Genomic DNA, 17482 nt, shown 5'->3' on the forward strand with positions numbered 1-17482 from the left:
CCAGAGGCTATCCTGCAGACAGAGACTGTTAAGCGACGTAACACCGCAGTCACAAGGATTCTGGTTCAATGGAAAGGAGAATCACCTGCAATGGCCACTTGGGAGTTCTACAAAGACTTTACCGCCAAGTATCCTCTTTTTAATCCTTGAGGACAAGGTTGATCTGAAGGAGGGAGTATTGTCATAGGATTAGTCACCCATGACATCCTTATCACAAAGGAATATCCAAGCAACATGCTTATCTCATTTCCTCTTAGTTTTTACTTTACCTTTCCAGTTGTTGGAGACAGGTCATTGTTAGACCGTTAGCTGCCCTTTTGTCATTTAGTATTTGTACCCTGCATTAGCAGAAGAACGTCATCAGAAATAATATCATTTCCAAAATCCCTAAAACTCTCTGCTCTATCTCATCAAGGATCTAGTACCTTCGAGGTGATTCTTCTTCCTCAGTAATCTCCTTCTAGGCTAGCTTCACCATTCTTAGAGTTATCGGTTAACTCCTAGTTTGGATCTATCTCTCACACACCTTCTCACTGTCTCAGTAGTGCTCAGCTTCATCGCCGCGGTCATGTCCCCGTCGAATCGAGCCTCGCCGTCGGGATTCAGATCCGGCGAAAAGAAGTCGTGAGCTCCAATGGCTACTTTTGATCTTTTTGCAAGCTTGGTCCTTTAACGTTTGATTCTTTACAAAATGGCCCCCAGCTTTAGAATTTGCAGACACACCCTCTCAAATCAACTCCAATCTTTCATCTGTGCGATTTAGCCCTCGTGTAATTGCAGGATGGTCCCTTGGTTTCGGATTTCTTTCAAATTGTCCACAAACTCCATAACTTGCAAGAAAAACCTTGCGATTTTGCCCCAAACTTCTCAAGTGTGCACTTTAGACCCTGTTTATGCAATTATGCATGTAAATGCAATATTAAGACTTAAATGCAACCTAGAATGATTAAAATGAGCTAAATGAGATGTTAAATATTGTTAAAATCATGATTTATCAACTCCCCCAAACTTGTTCTTTACTTGTCCACAAGTAAGCTTTTAATATCAATCAAAGAGAAGAAGTTTGAAATTGAGAGCTTATAACCAAAAGAAACACTTTTTAGCATTCAATATGACATCCCAAGGAAAACATAGCAAATAGCATGAACAAACACTTTTATTGTACTCTAGCTTTTCTAGGTCTATCAATACTCTTCCTCTACACAAGTTGCAATGCTTATCAACCAACAAGTTATTTTAACCAGTCTTCACATTGATTCACACACACACACACAAGGTGAATTCTCACAAATGGGCACATGATCTCAATCATTTGGCTAGGTAAGCAAATGGGCTAATGTGAATGAAGAGGAGGGTTCAAATGTATCATTTCAAGGGGGTTATCACACAAGAACAAGGAGCTTGATCATTATGCAAAATTTATCTAAGACTAGAAGCAATTCATGCATACATAGATCCATTCTCATCATTCTAACTTTTTCCTAAGTGATTACAAGCTCTACCCTTTTCATCCTCATCCTAAAACCAAAATAGCATCCATTCACGTCACTCACCAATGAACAACTTTTTTTTTCTTTTGACTCAACCAACTAGGAATTTTTATTCACTTTTTACAACACTTAGCTCTAACTCTTTCTCATTTCCCTTCCCACGTTCTCATTGATTCTCTTTTCTTTCTTTCTTTTCTTTTTTTTTTTTGAAGGGGGAATGTTCTTTTGTACACAATCTAGAGCGTCATTCTTTTCTTTTGTCTCTATGGTTTTTCTTTTCTCATGACACTCTTTTGTTCATCTTTCTCATCTTTCTCACTCCCCAAATCCAAGATATTAACATTTAAAACACACAAAACCCACTCACCATCCCAAATGCTAGCTCAAATGAAGTTCTTATGCTAGCAAGAGATGAAAACAAATCTACGTCGCCTCCAATACTCTCAAGATTTTGCACATGACAAGCTATCAAAAGAGGTCTCACTCAAGCAAATCAATGTTTGGTCTCAAAGAATGGCTAGGGTTCAAGGGTATGGAGTTCCATTTAGGTTAACAAAGAGTGGTAAAATGGAATAAGATAACTCAAATGTGTATGAGATCCATGATCAAGTATGCAAGCGCCCATATGCAAGAGATATTAAGTTCATTCAAGCCAAGTTCAGTTTGGAACTGGTTTTAAGAACAATGACAATATCAAGCAAACAAACAAGTTTCAAGAAGAGTTTTCAAGGCTCGAAGCTTACAAGCTTTTTCAAGAGATGCTTAAATTACTTGATATGTTTAGCTAGGATGTCAAATTGAGTTCTAGACATGTGTTCTTTACATGGTTTCTCCCAATGCATCAATGCAATCTAGATGCTTCTAGACTCAATCCTAAATATGCAAATGATGCAATTAAATGCTTCTTTTTGTGATTTTGGAAATTTTTCAATTTTTGTGGGTTTTCTATGCAAATAAGTATGAAATGCAATGCATGAGACTCATGACAAGTAAACAAACAAAACACTGATGTGAGATAGTAGACTCTCCCCCCAAACTTACTTCACACAGTCTCTTGTGTAAGAGTAAGCTCAAAGAAGAGATCGAAGGAAAATAATTAAACATGAAAACTAAATATGTACAAGGTTGGAGTGACACTTACTTGGAGTTATTGACTGAATTGGGTGGTAGAGGACCCTTGGCCTCGGGTTTGTTTCACCGGTGGACATGGACTGAAGGGGAGAAGACAAGTGTCTAGAGTGACAATGCTTCACATCAGCCATGGTAAGTAAGACTTGGCCGTCAATGTGATCTTCAAATGTGTCTTCCTCTTCTTGTGGCCTCTCAAAGTAGCTTGAAGCCATCACTGCAAAGAACAAAAGCTAGAAGTAAAGGTTAGTAACTATACAAAAGCAAAACAAAGATAAGAAAATAAGGCTTAATCTCAAGAAAGCTTGAAATCCTGATGACAAACCGGCAACGGCGCCAAATTGATTACGCGTTTAAGCACACACCAATTAACCTAATGTGCCAACAATACCACAATCGAATGGTATGTTATTGTGGCATTTTAGGATCGAATCCACAAGGAACTAGAGATCTATAACACCAAGAATACACAAACTTTCCTAATCTAAGCAAACCAGAATATGTATGATTTTGTAACAAGCTAATGTCCTAGGAATATAAACAAGGTGATTTCAAATCCAATCAAGAAATAAGTGCTAGAATTCAATCAAATGCTAGAGATGGATCCATGGGCAAAGATAATTGATATAAGGTGATCAAGGTTCAATTTATGAAGTTCAAACAAAACAATCAACAAGTCTATAGGTCTAGATCTCATTCAAAATATATTAATCCATTCCCGTGATAATAATCCCTATGCTAGTCATGCATCAAACATCAACTCTCGTTGGCTACACATTCAAGCATGCATAAATCACAAGTCTACTAACCACTTAAACATCTCGGACATCAACTACCGTTGGCCAAATATGTAAAAGACAATGCTAAGTTCATTCAAACATGTTAACAAACACCTTCCGGGCGTAAAATAGCTTAAGGTCTAGATGAGAGTGATCAAGTCTAATCTAGCATTAAGAACACTTAGCAAGCATAGAACACTTAGCAAGCATAGAACAATGTTAATCAAACAATAAACATTCTAAATATTCACTTAATCACTCTAATCTATCTAACTCATGAATCACAAGGTCACTACTCAATAATCTCTATGAGAAACTTTAAACCCATGTAAGGATCAAGGGTAATCATGTTAATGAGCAAGAGAAACACAAATATAAGATGAATTACTTCCTTAGATTATCAAAATATTCAAGTTTTTACAAGTTTAGACAAAGTGTTGAGAGAAAATGAGATAAGATTAAGAGTTTTAGGTCTAAATCTATTTATAGGTAGGCCAAACTCGATCTGGTTTGATTATACTAAACCGGGTCAAACCGGAATAAACCGGTTAACAATTTTGGAATAGTGTCCACTGCGGCCTTCGCATCTCGCGGACTCAAACCGCTGGATCATCTTCTTCGCCGCGGTCTGCACTTATCTGTGTCCGTCTTCTGCGGTTCTCCCTGGAACTCTCTGCCACGAATCCGCTGTCATGCTCAGCCCGCGTCTGTGGTCTGCGTGGGCTCCTTCCCAAGCTCGAGTCTCTGCCAACCCGCTGTGTGAGTCCGCGGCGTCTCTCCTCTCCACCGCAGCCAAGCTCGGCCCGTGTCGTCAACCAGTCGGGCTCCAGCTCCTCTCTGGCGCTGTGCTCTGCTGCACGCCCGCTTCGTCTTTGTCGAGTTCATCATCAGCTTCACACCGTCGTGCTCCGTCATCTGAACCTCCACGATTCGATCTCCTCCAAGCACCCCTCTTCTCCAAATCTCGTGTTATCCTCCTCCACGTAGTGCTCAGCTTCATCGCCGCGGTCATGTCCCCGTCGAATCGAGACTCGCCGTTGGGATTCAGCTCCAATGGCTACTTTTGATCTTTTTGCAAGCTTGGTCCTTTAACTTTTGATTCTTTACAAAATGGCCCCCAGCTTTAGAATTTACAGACATACCCTCTCAAATCAACCCCATTCTTTCATCTGTGCGATTTAGCCCTCGTGTAATTGCAGGATGGTCCCTTGGTTTCGGATTTCTTTTAAATCGGCCACAAACTCCATAACTTGTAAGAACAACCTTGCGATTTCGCCCCAAACTTCTCATGTGTGCACTTTAGACCCTGTTTATGCAATTATGCATTAGTAAATGCAATATTAAGACCTAAATGCAACCTAAAATGATTAAAATGAGCTAAATAAGATGTTAAATATTGTTAAAATCATGATTTATCATACATCTCCTTCAGGATCAGAACCTGGAATTCACTATGATCTGTGTTTACAAAAGCTCTCTCTTTTACGCAACAATGGCGATTACTCTCTCTAGTAGTAACAGAAGACACTGGTGATGGTACAATGGCTGCATCGCTAGATCTTCATTCTTCTTAATCAATTTATGACAGTTCTAATAGTGGCTTATGTTTTCTTCTTCTTTTTTTTTTGGTAAAAAGCTTATATATATATATATATTATTTATTTATTCTTCATATTATTTTTGACATGTTTGCTACTCCAAATTTTGTTGGAATTGAAACTATGATTAAACATACAAAGAGAAGATGGAAGTGGAACAAGGGGGCTTGCCGCACAAGTAAAAGAACAATGAAGAAGTATTCAATGAGGCACGTAGAAGAAGATAGTTAAAGTGGAAGAAGTCTTTTTGGTTAATCATTTGTTTGTTTAACCAAAGAGGAGTCGAATTGTGATTTATCCACAACAAATAGAGTCAAGATGCAACTAGCCATTTGTTTAGACGAAGCCAAGAACAATGAGTGTTGTTTTAAAAAAAAAGGAGTATTGTGTTGGTTAATGTCTACCTAAGGTGTAGATGTTAGGACTTAGGAGTTGTTGAAATGGTTACTATCTAAAATACGCACTGCTTGTAAAGATAGTCTAGTATATTAGGGACATAAATCAAAACAAGACAACGTGAGGAAGATGGCCATGAGTGAGAGGCCAAGCCAAAGTGTTCAACAGATTAACAAAGAAACTGCCACTGTACTAATAAAGAGAACACTTTGTAAATTTTGATTAAACAAGGTTTTGTAAATGTTTTGCTACAAAAACAGTATGCCCATTTTAAACAAACATTCTGATTCTAATACATGCAACAGTCAACAGTTTATTCAACCATCGTGTTGACGAATCCGTAAACGCTTCGAAGACGCCACGCCCTCGTCCCCCAGTGTACTCATTGTCGCACGTACCGAACTCTTTTCACTCTCCGACGTTCCCACCGGCAAATAAAGGTCGACCCTCTCCAACACACGACCCGACCGAATCAAATACCTTAAAACAATCAACTCGTACGTACCTCCACTAAAATTCCTCACCTCAACAACCTTAAGCGTCTTCTTCAAACACTTGTGACTAATTGGAAACGCCCAATACGACTTCGGATTGAATCCAGGATTGGTCCTTGCCACAGGCACAGGAGGAAGCATCTGGAGAGTGAGAGTCTCCAACTCAGGACAGCTATTGATCATGAGCCTAATCCCAACGAACTCGTCCGGAGAAAGACTCGTCTTGATCACCAAATGTCTCGTCTCCATCGGCGCATTCAACTTAACCGGATCGTCACTATCTTTAATTGCCTTAATAAGAAAAGGACACACCGTTAGCTTCCTAGCCGACAAAAGATCGTAAAGTACATCACAGAAAAGTTGTCCAATCTCGTCGTCCGTCTCCGCTCCGTAATCCAAGTACGCTTCCTCCATTCTCCTATTCACTGTCAAGAACTGAAAGTAATGGAAACTTCCAGTGTACTTGAAGATCTTGATATTCGGCAAGTCGAGGAGAGTGTACTCTGTACCGAAATCGCAATTCTCGAAAACCAGTTCCCTTAACCGGTTGTTAACTCCGGTTATCGATTCGAGATTAACGTTCCAGCAGTTTCGAACGGTTAGACTCTCGAGAAGAGGTGACTTTGATAGCAAAGTCATGATCCTTCCGAGTTGGGTATGACCAAAACAGACGCTTTTGAATGAGCACGGGTTCGCGAGCCTCAACGGGTCGAAACCGCACGCGAATAGCTTCAACGACTCGATGGCGGTTTGATTGTATACACATTCCGGCAACTGAAACTGAACCGCTGGTCTCGCTTGGTTACTTGCGGTGCAAGAAAGGTCGGAGAAGTCGAGAACTAGAGTCTTGACTTGTTTGGAGACTGCGAATTCGATCAAGTGCTTGATCTCGGCTTCGAATACAAATGGTTTGGAGAGACGAAGTTCGAAACTTTGGATGACGTCACCGGAAAATCTTGAGGCCCAGTTAACCACAAAGCGAACGAACGCAGCCCTAGCCTCGTTTAAGGATTCTTCACTGCTGGAAACGGTGCGTTTCACGAACTCGGACTCTTTGAAAGAGACGTTGGTTGTTCCGTGATAAAGATGTTTCCACGGCTTAGCGAGGACACTGGTCCTCACGGCTTCCTCGAAAGGCAGGTTAGAGATAATCGGGACCAAGAGGTGTTCCGGTAAAGTAGATAACCTGTCTCGGTTTCTTCTTGAATCCATTTCTTTTTGATGTTGAAGAGGGAAGAGGTTTTCAGAGAGACGGTTAGTGAGTTCGTGAGGAAATAAAAAGGGTTATTTGTTTTTTCTTAAATAAGTTATTGAAAGGTTGCGACTTATTGGTTTTCTATGGCGGTTTTGTATTGTAACTATTGAGACCCCTCGTCTTCTCTGTTCATTGTTAGCGCCGATTCGGATCGTTTATATAAGTAAGAGTTAATTTACTTAAAAATTAAGAAATTCTACATGATGTGGCAAAGAGTAAATTGACAATGTTGCCCTTCCTACTCATAGATGGTGTGAAACGTAGCTGGCGTGATTTATTTAAATATGATGAAATCTTTAAAAGATTTTGAGCTAGATTTGCTAAAGTTACCTCGGTAAATGATAATGTACAGAAGTGTTGCAGATTAGACCTCATCCACTCGTTTACTGACTTGAACGGCGCTTTGAGAAACTGAATCAAGGAAAAGATTTGCATCCTTTACATACAAAAACTGGTGTAAATAATGTCTTTTCTGCTTTGTGATAAAAGAAGAAGTGAGACCCGCTTTCTTTTATGCTATAACTAGAAAGAAATTGCCTTCACTAGACTATACATTTTTGGAATGAAATGATATAGAATGATAATTTCAAAGATTCCAAAAAAGAAATTTAACATTTAGTTTAATTGGAATAGAATGATAATTTATCGACGAGTATCTCTCCGATTTAACCGACTTAGTCCATTGAATATTTAATTTTAATATAAATATTTGTTGTTCAAAAAAAAAAATCTCCTTAGATTACGTTATACTGATCTTGATCAAGAACAATGAACTGTTTCTGTTGTCTCCATAAAGATGATCTGGTTGGAGATGCTGATTATGGAGGCCAGAATATGAAAAAACAATCAGGAGGTATTTGAGTTATAACTTGGGTGTCTCTCTCAAAATAAACAAAAACGTGTTTCTTCCTTTCATAACTGTGTTCCTGAATGGATGCATGTGAAGGAAATGATGGAAAACGCACTGCCCAACAGGCTGCTCAAGATGTGAAGGTGCAGCCAATAGAAGTAGAGCAACTAATGATTTCAGACCACGTTCTATCGTTGGTGAAGGGTCATATGGAAGAGTATATCACGGTGTATTAAAGAATGATCAGCCAGTAGCAGTCAAAAAGTTAGATTCTAACGAACAGCCTGATAGTGAATTCCTTTCCCAGGTTTGGTGTACATATACATATACATTTAATATATGTTTATTGTTCTAGGTTGAAACATGATAACTTTGTTGAGCTGCTTGGTTACTCTGTTGATGGGAATTCAAGGATACTTGTCTTCGGGTTTGCTCAAAACTGATCTCTTCATGATATTCTTCATGGTACAATGGAGAAATAAAATACGGGTGTCTCTTTACTTCAGTCGAGAGGATGATTTTGTTGATTTAAGTCGTCTTCACCGGTAGTATCAAATTGAACCTGAGTTTCTACTGAATTAAATATCAAAAGTAAAAGAGAGGAACAAAAAATAAATAAACAGTACTCTCAAGAATCTTTGAGAAATTTATCATAACATAATTGGTTTGAGTTTCTCATGTTTAAAGTTTAATTGTAATTTTGTTTTATAGTGATTTAAATCACTTATGTTTGTTGTCACCGTCAATCTGAACGTATAACACTAGTTAATGTTCAATACATACAAGTATATGACACAGATGGTCTGAAAATATGTTGAACATCATATTGCCGTAAGATTACCTTCAGAACAGCAAGATCATTGTCTGGATCAAGACCCACAATTTTCCCATCCTTTGTAAATCTTGTTCCCGTGGCATCAACTAGAGATATCTGCAACAAACCCCAAAACCATGATTTGCTTTAAGTCATTTCGTTTGTCTTTGTGTTTCTTTTGCTGCAAATTGATTAAAGAAGAGGATACCTTACAACGTTGTAATCCACTCTGATCAGTAGCTAACTTGGCAATGACATAGTAATTTGTCACATACAATTGTACAAGAAATAAGCTTTCTCAGTTTTCCAGGATTCAGACAAGAGACTTGAGGTTTTATCCTCGCCATTGCACCTTTATCTCGCAGCAAATATAACTGATACAACTTGTTCTCTGCAAACCACAAATCAACTAGTAAAATCAGTTTAATACACAGAAGCTTCGAATTCAAAGCATTAGATTGGGTAGTTCCAAGCTCAACAAAACCTAATACATACTACTTATTGACCAGATTCATCTATGCATACCAATCAACGCATGTGACAACACCACAAAAGAGAGTTAATCTCTGGTCAACAGCTTCGACCAGATACATCAGATCCACTACTGTTTCCAATTTCTCAATCAAATCAAACAAAATTGCAAATAAAGGGGAGCACGATCTCCTGCTGCAGAGGAACTACAGACCTATCTCACAACTATCCCTCTACCCACTATTACTTCTTCAACTGATCATTATGTGTGGGAAGTAAATGGGGATGAGCTAGTAGAGTTCTCCACCAGTAAAACTTGGAATGTGGTGCGGAACAGAGGAGTGGAGCAAGCATGGACTAGAAGCATCTGGTTTAAGGGTCATATTCCGCGACATGCGTTCACATCATGGGTTGTACATCAGGATCGTTTACCAACCAGATCAAGGCTTCTGAGATGGGGTATGAATATTTCTTCATCTTGCTGTCTATGCGATACAGGGGAGGAGGACAGAGATCATTTGTTCCTGAAGTGTGAGATCAGTGAAGCCCTTTGGAGCTTGGCGCTACAAAGGCTGGGATATTCATTTCGGGCTTTCCGTACCTGGACATCGTTTGCGGATTGGACAGCTACAAGAGACTCGGTAACTAGCAGAACTCTCAAACGAATGGTGGCACAAGCTACAACTTACAACATCTGGATCGAGCGAAACAACAGGCTTCATGCACAAGAATTCCGCACTCCAGCTGTTCTATTCAAGATCATTGACCGTTCCATCAAGGATGCTATCTTGGGCAGGAGAAAAATCAAGAAATTTCAACTTTTGATGCAACTTTGGATACGCTATGAGTAATCTTTTGGGTCCTCATTTGATGTTAGCTTAGCCTTGTTTATTTTTTGCCAAGGCTGACCTAATCTAGCTCTAAAACTTTTGTAGCATTACAAACTCGTCTCATATTATATATGAAATTCACATTTTGGCAAAAAAAAAAAAAAAAAAAATTGCAAATAAATTTCGAGCAAGAGATTCTCTCATGTCCCGACCAGATCATATAAATTCGAAAGAGAGAAACACACCTGAAGAGAGGAGGAGAGCCACCGAGAGAGAGTCGCCGTAGATAGCCGTGAGAGAGAGGTGGAGTGATTCTTCGTGGAGAGAGAGACGTCGAGACAGAGATGAAACATCTCCTTCCCAATAAAACTGTAACACATGTCTGCTAAGATACGTTTCCTCAATTAATAGCTATTTTTCTTTTTTTTTAATTCTTAATTTCATGGAAAACCCTTCTTAAGAGACCCCAATAATCATGCTCTTATTATATACCATATATATCGCATGCTTCTTCAGGGATGAAAGGTGTGAAGGAAGCAAAGCCAGGTCCACTCTTGTCGTGGCATCAACGAGTAAGTATTGTGGCTGGTGCAGCAAGAGGGCTTGAGTACTTACATGAAAAGGTGAACCCACATATCGTTCACCGTGACATAAAGTCCAGCAATATTCTAATCTTTGGTGATGGTGTTGCTAAAATCGCTGAGTTTGATCTTTCAAACGAAGCTGATATGGCAGCACGCCTTCATTCGAGTCGTATTCTTGGAACCTTTAGTTATCATGCCCCTGATGAGTAAGTTTGTTGTCATCTTCTTCTTCTTCTATTGCTCATCACGCTCACTCTCATAAGTTATTTTTCTCTCTTTGATCAGATATGCAATGACTGAGCAACGGAGTGCAAAGAGTGATGTGTACAGCTTCGGTGTTGTATTGCTCGAGCTTCTAACAGGTCGAAAGCCCGTTGATCAACATTGCCTCGAGGCAAGCAAAGTTTAGTCACATGGGTAATATATACTGATCTCTTTATCAAAGATATATAATTTGAACTATCTAGCATTACAAACATGTAACTAGATATTCTAAAACTATGCTTTTGCCTTAGGCTACACCAAAGCTGTGTGCAGACAAAGTAATGCAGTGTGTTGATTCAGGACTCGGAGGAGATTACCCTCCAGAAGCTGTTGCTAAGGTATAAATCAAAACTAGTCTTGTCGTATTGATTCTAAGACACAAAGTAAAGAGGAAAAATAAAAGCATTCCTCGATTCAAAATGTATTTACGTTTAATAGTTTTTCTTGTTGATAATGCAGTTTGCAGTTGTTGCTGCGTTGTGTGTACAATACGAAGATAGCTTCAGACCAAACATGAGAACTGTCGTGAATGCTCTTCAATCTTTTGTTGAATGTTCGGACCGGACCTGCGGGAGGAGAACATTAGTGTTGTGTGTTAACTCTTGGCCGTCACCTTTAATAAGATATTTAATTTATACAGTTTATAATATATAGTGTTCATATAATTAAGAGAGTGACCACTAAATTAATCTAAAACATGTGGGAATAATTGAAAATAAAAACAAATATATAAGTGAGTCGTTGCTTGCGTGATTGTGGTATTTCAAACTAATTAAGTGTTATGAGTACACTGTAACATATTTACTCCTTATGCACAACTTGAGGACCCCTTATAAAAGCCATGCCTCCTGACATGTATTTCCATGATTAGCATCATATTTTGATGGTTGTGGATTGTGAAATCCCCACTGAAGAAAAGTCCTTTAAAACCAAGCAAATAATCGAGAAATATCCAAGCAAATAATCTAATGTAGGTTATTCTTGATATTAATAAAATGAATGCGCTGAATCTGAGGGCAATTTGAAGTCTGTATATGAAGAAAATGATCACTGATCACTGATCACTTGTGATTATGGGAAGATGTCAGGATGTTATTCCCATACTTTCTTCCGGTAAGCTGCTTTAACTACCGAAAAAAACTTTAAATTAAATATTAAAACGGTATAATTCCCATAACACTTATTTGTTTTTTCACCAGAAAAAAAACAACTTCACTTAAAAGTTAAAACCATACTTGCATTAAACGTAAAACTAAAATATAGCAAAAATATTAGTTCGAAACGTTAACTGTTTAGCCTGAAATTAACCCGCAAATCCCTCGTTACGATACGTTAAGTACCTAGAAAATAAATAAAAAATCTAATAATATCTACCAAATATAGACGACTATAAATATGCACAACATGCATATCTCTATACCTAAGCTCTCTTCTTCCTCCCAATCCGTTCCCTTCCGATCCTCTTTTTTCTCCGTCCATACAAAAACACAATCATGAACACTCCAGTCATACATATATTATTGTTTCTCTTCGTAGCTGCCACCGCAACGGCAGCCGCTACACCAACCAAACGCGCAAACTACCTTTTCACACCGCACGCAAAAGCAGTCGCGGGAATATGCACTGTAATCCAAACAAACACAAGTCTATGCTGCAAAACCCTTAAACACGTTCCTACCAATGATCCCATTGAATTGATCCGAGCGTTAGCGGTTGCGGCTGAATCTTCCGTGAAAAATAGTGTGGCTTTTCTCTCAGAAATCAAACCAAAACATACATCAAACGCAACCGCAGCTGCAGCGATCATCAGCTGCGGGAAAAACTTGAAATACGCATTGGAAGATTTCATCGAGTTTTGGAAAGCTACGGGGAAAGATGTAAAGACGTTGGCTCATAACTATTTCACGTGTAAGAGGACGCTAATGTCGATTATGGGGTACCATTGGACTTGTTTTGATGATATTGAAGATAAGAGTTTGTTGAAGGAAATGGAGATTGGGATTGGAGTTGGGAAGAATCTAAGCAGTGATTCGTACGATGTGTTCAATGGTTTAAATACTATTTTTAAGACTTTTGGTATTAAGGTGAAGCTGAACGAGGAAGACACTTCGCCCCGACCGCCACCATTGTCGGCTTATTACTACTGATTAAAGGATGGAGATGTAATTATTAATTAATGTCGTGTAATGCCTAAAACGATCACTAATGGAATCATATATAGATGGTTCTGTCATGTATGATTGTATGTTATAGGTTCTATACATGTATGGACGGATTTCGAGGAAAGGATATATTAATGGAATATTATTATTTTTTTTGTTAACTATTTGTTAGATATTTTTTTGACGATGTTATTATTTGTTTCTCCATAGTTTAAGCTATATATAGTATTTGATGCATGAAACCTGGCTATATTTGCTTATGCTTTCGGGATCTGCATGTCAACATTCATCAAACTTATAGCTTCATTGATTAAATACCATATAATACTAAATAGCTAGATAATGTATGTACATTTAATTACCCTAACGCTATAATGGATTGTCAATTCTAAGTGAGTAGCGAATTGGAACTTTTATAATGTGGTGTTTGACCTAAACTCGAAGCATTAGAGCACCTCCAATGTGGGGTTCTACTTATTGGAATTCTAAACTTTTATATATGTTTAGGTATATGTATGTATATATTATATATGCATATGTAATTGTCGAGTTCATTACTTACGGAAAATCCAACCCAAAATTTCTTAAAACATGAAAATTTAGAATTTCAATGGGTAGAACCCCTTGGAGGTGCTCTTACTTCCGCAATTACTTTCATACAAAGCCATAACATCATGTCTCTTTTTTTTTTTTTTTTTTTGTAAAAGGGCTTTCAATTAAAAATACTAAGAACATACAATGTATGGTTAAAACAACCATAAAGTTTGAATAAGTATAATGAGACATACCTCATATTCAACCAAGCATTATCTTACATAGGAGAAGACTTATGATTCATAAGCTTAATGAAACAAGAGAGAGATGAAACTACTAGGAGGATGGAGGGTAGTTTCCGCGGCCTCGACGACTCCTTTTACCCCTTCCTCTTACCGTTTTACATTCCATATCTTGAAACTTTTGGACTGGTTTTATTGGCCTTCCACCTCGTGACATGTTGATGTTTGCCGTAGCATCACTCATATATCATCTCTCATCATCTTGCTCATTACAAGCAATTTGAGTAATAGAAGGACTGCCATGTGCAGGAGAGTATAGAGGGACCAATGAATTGTCCGATGAAACCGAGTTGGCCTCAAAGACAATAACAGGGGATGGAATTTCTTCCATAATATTAGGTTCAGTTGGAGAAGATTGTGTGTCTGCTAATGGTGATGAAGTCAAAAAAGAGTTGGAGCCAGTGGCTAAATGTACCTTAGAGCAAGTGAGATTGTTTACTGGAGTGGAAAATTCCTTCAGCTCATCTCTGAGTTCAATACCACTTTCTTTAGTAGGTTCCAAAGTCTGCTCAGTAAGTTCCTCTCGTGCTTCTTCAGCTGAGACCAAACTTGACTCCGCACTTTCAGCTGGTAACACCAAGATATTTGATGCAACAGTAGGCTGCACTAATACTTTTCCATTTCAACCTGAGGCTCTTCAGCGGGTAAATCCTCAAGTGTGGGACTTGTTTCCACATTCAATTGGACAGCTGGAAGGAGACATCTTTTTTCCTTATGTCCCAAATGTCCACACCTCCCACAAACACTTGGAATCCATGTATACTCAACATCCACCAAGAAAATATTACCTTGTTTGTCATCTAAGACAATTTTCTTTGGAAAAGGTAATTTTCTTTGGAAAAGGTTTACCAAGTTCTACTTCAACCAACAACTTTGCTTCTCCCAAACAAGTCGGATCAAGTCAAGGTTTATGTGTCTGCATAGGCTCACCAAGTCCGGACGCCACGTGGCTGAGACCCAATCTTGAGTAGCAACTATCTGGAACATTTTTTAAGATTTACCCACACTGGGATTGTTGATACTTCAGGGACATTAAATGAGTTAACTGGTTTCCAAGGGGAGACAAATAACAAACAGTCATCAACATGCCAAACACCTCTTTGAATTATCCATTGTCGAGTTGAATCATGAGGTATATGAAACATGTAAGAGGAATCACTCAGCTTGCGGCAACCTATTCTACATGTTCTACCCCACAACCTATTCACCACAGCATGGATTAAACCCCCAGGAGGAAGAGAGAAATGATGAAAGTGGCCAATGATATATTCCTTTTTATTCTCTGGTCCTAACCGAAGCACTTGAAAAGGAATGGTTACCTGAGGCATTCCATCATGTCGAAAAGTTGGCTTGGCCGCTCGGTAGAGGTTTCTGGTAGCAGGGTCCATTCTGGCTGCCCATGGAAACCTTAATGTTCCATCCTCTTTAAGTTCAGGGACCAGAATTTTTTGAACCGGCATACGAGGAAATTCTCTGGTAAGACTAGGATGGTCTTTTTTCTTCTGGTTTGACCCAAGTTTATCAGGCAATGTTGGCCAGAAAGAGTCAAGGAGATTGTTAAGATACTGCGGGGTCAAAACCACTTGGCGTTGCAGGTGTTGCAGGTGGTATAAAAGCAAGTGGTTTGGCCCAGGCTCCAATTGAAGGAACAAATTTAGGTATTGAAGAATCAACTGATATCTCTGGAGAAATGGTAGTTATTGGAGGGAGGCCAGTAGATGGAGATGATTTTTCGAACCTCCGGCCGCCTCTAGTTCTGGTTCAACACCAGAGTCGCTTACTCCCATTATGTATTCAGTTTCACTTGAATACTTGAGAGTCGACTCCAAGTCGTTGACATCTATTTGATGCCTCATATCTTCAATACCATTGCTCACTACCGTAGGCGTAGACGACATCTCTGGACCAGATATTTTTCCTTCAATCGAGACTGTGCCAGTCGATGTTACCGGCAGTGGAGACTCCATTGACCAGCGACACTTAGAAGGCCAACGAGGATCTGGAGTGGCTGTGGAATTAGTAGATGTCGTCTTGATTTTTTGACTCTCGTCGGTTGTTGGGGTTGAAGCCGAAAGAGAAGCTACATGTGTTCCTTGAATCGAAACCTCCTCCACCGTAATCTCGACAGGGATAGGCGTTGGCTTCACCACATGTACACTAGTATTCAATGGAGACAAGGAGGGCAGAGAGGAAGAACGAGGGAAAACATTTACGGGGGGGTGCTGCGTTCTCGTCGTCAAGTTCAATTGGGGGTTTCATGGCAAGAGCACGAGAGAGTGAGGAAGTTAGTATGCTAGAGACGTTGAGAGGAGACGAGGCCAGATCTGGTGCTCGTGGTGAGCGACACGCCGGAGCGACGTCGAGAATAACCAGAAGAAACGGAAGCGGGGGTGTTTACTGTTTAACTTTCTCTTTCTCTCGCTCAGTTTATTTTGTTAATTCCTCCTTTTAAATTTCCTCAATAAGACCAATGAATTGTCCTAAGTCCTAACCTCATGTCTCTTCCTAATTGTTTTCTTTTATGTACACTGAGAAAAAGAATCACGGATTCACGGTGATGTTTATATTGATATGTCCCTCTTGCTCGTTCTATTAGACGTAAATACAAGTGTAATGTCATCCTGACTATGTACGGTAGCTCATTTTACTGAGACTAAACCATACTTGATATTTCCTTAAAAAATTCTGAGTGTCCTCGGAAATTCTGATTTCGGTTTTTCAATTTTACAATCACTTCATTAGACACTCCATTTCGAATCTCTTAACAACACTACTTATCGTCATATAAAAATTAAATTAACTTCACACATAAAAATATGCACATGAACATAATAGTCTAAAAAAAGTGCACCAATCAAATGAATATACCATTCATGCTAGGATACCGCCATGGAGACAAAATCTCACACAATTTCTTAGCTACCTGTTTTGTTCTAGTGTCTAAATAATTTAAACTTCTTAAATGATGAGATCAAACTCTTGAATATGCTTTCAGCAATGTTAGGAATGAATAATCCAAAACAATTTGAGTTTTCCCTCAAATCCTAAAATCAATAAGATTATATTAAATTAAGGCTCTAACTGGTAACATTAAAGGAATATGGAGAATAAGATGAAAAAAAATGAAGATGAATAAAATACTCATAATTTGATAAGAAATAATTGTAATCTATTATTTCTTAAATGTTAAGGAATGTAAATGAATTACGGGTAACAAATATTCTCCGTAAATGGTGTAAATTATAAAGAATTTTAAGAAATTCACTATTTCCATTATTTTTTTTTGTCACCATTTTTCATCCTTAAAATAGATTTTTATTTTAGTAATCAAAATTACACCTCTTGATCAGGACATAATCAAATAATCTTGTGGTGGCTAATTTTTAATCTCAAAGCTAATATTAGACTAGAGAACTTGTAGCCATTCAACGGCCTAAAATCTCTCCATCCATGCAAAGCTCATGCAAGCCCTAATTTTAGAAAATACAACTCCTATAAGAATCTCCCCTCAATGCACCATTAACAATCCAC

At 38.6% G+C, this 17482-nt stretch overlaps 2 protein-coding genes and 1 pseudogene across 2 annotated transcripts; 2 read left to right on the forward strand and 1 right to left on the reverse strand.

Annotated features, from left to right (window-relative positions):
* Positions 1-5708: 5708 nt before the first annotated feature.
* On the reverse strand, positions 5709-7097 carry LOC106338473 (F-box protein At3g62230). The gene has a single exon (XM_013777442.1). It carries the CDS (start codon positions 7095-7097, stop codon positions 5709-5711), a length of 1389 nt encoding a protein of 462 aa, XP_013632896.1.
* An 811-nt stretch (positions 7098-7908) lies between these two features.
* On the forward strand, positions 7909-11539 carry LOC106338474 (annotated as a pseudogene).
* Positions 11540-12391: 852 nt separating this feature from the next.
* On the forward strand, positions 12392-13247 carry LOC106340058 (probable pectinesterase/pectinesterase inhibitor). The gene has a single exon (XM_013778927.1). The coding sequence runs from the start codon at positions 12447-12449 to the stop codon at positions 13098-13100; it is 654 nt and encodes a 217-aa protein (XP_013634381.1). The 5' UTR covers positions 12392-12446; the 3' UTR covers positions 13101-13247.
* Positions 13248-17482: the final 4235 nt, after the last annotated feature.

The sequence above is a fragment of the Brassica oleracea genome, chromosome C4 (assembly GCF_000695525.1).
Source record: "Brassica oleracea var. oleracea cultivar TO1000 chromosome C4, BOL, whole genome shotgun sequence".
NCBI lineage: Eukaryota > Viridiplantae > Streptophyta > Magnoliopsida > Brassicales > Brassicaceae > Brassica > Brassica oleracea.

Excerpts from the sequence above, each read along its gene's own strand:
- LOC106338473 (XM_013777442.1), bottom strand. The coding sequence starts at position 7,097 with ATGGATTCAAGAAGAAACCGAGACAGGTTATCTACTTTACCGGAACAC.
- LOC106340058 (XM_013778927.1), top strand. The coding sequence starts at position 12,447 with ATGAACACTCCAGTCATACATATATTATTGTTTCTCTTCGTAGCTGCC.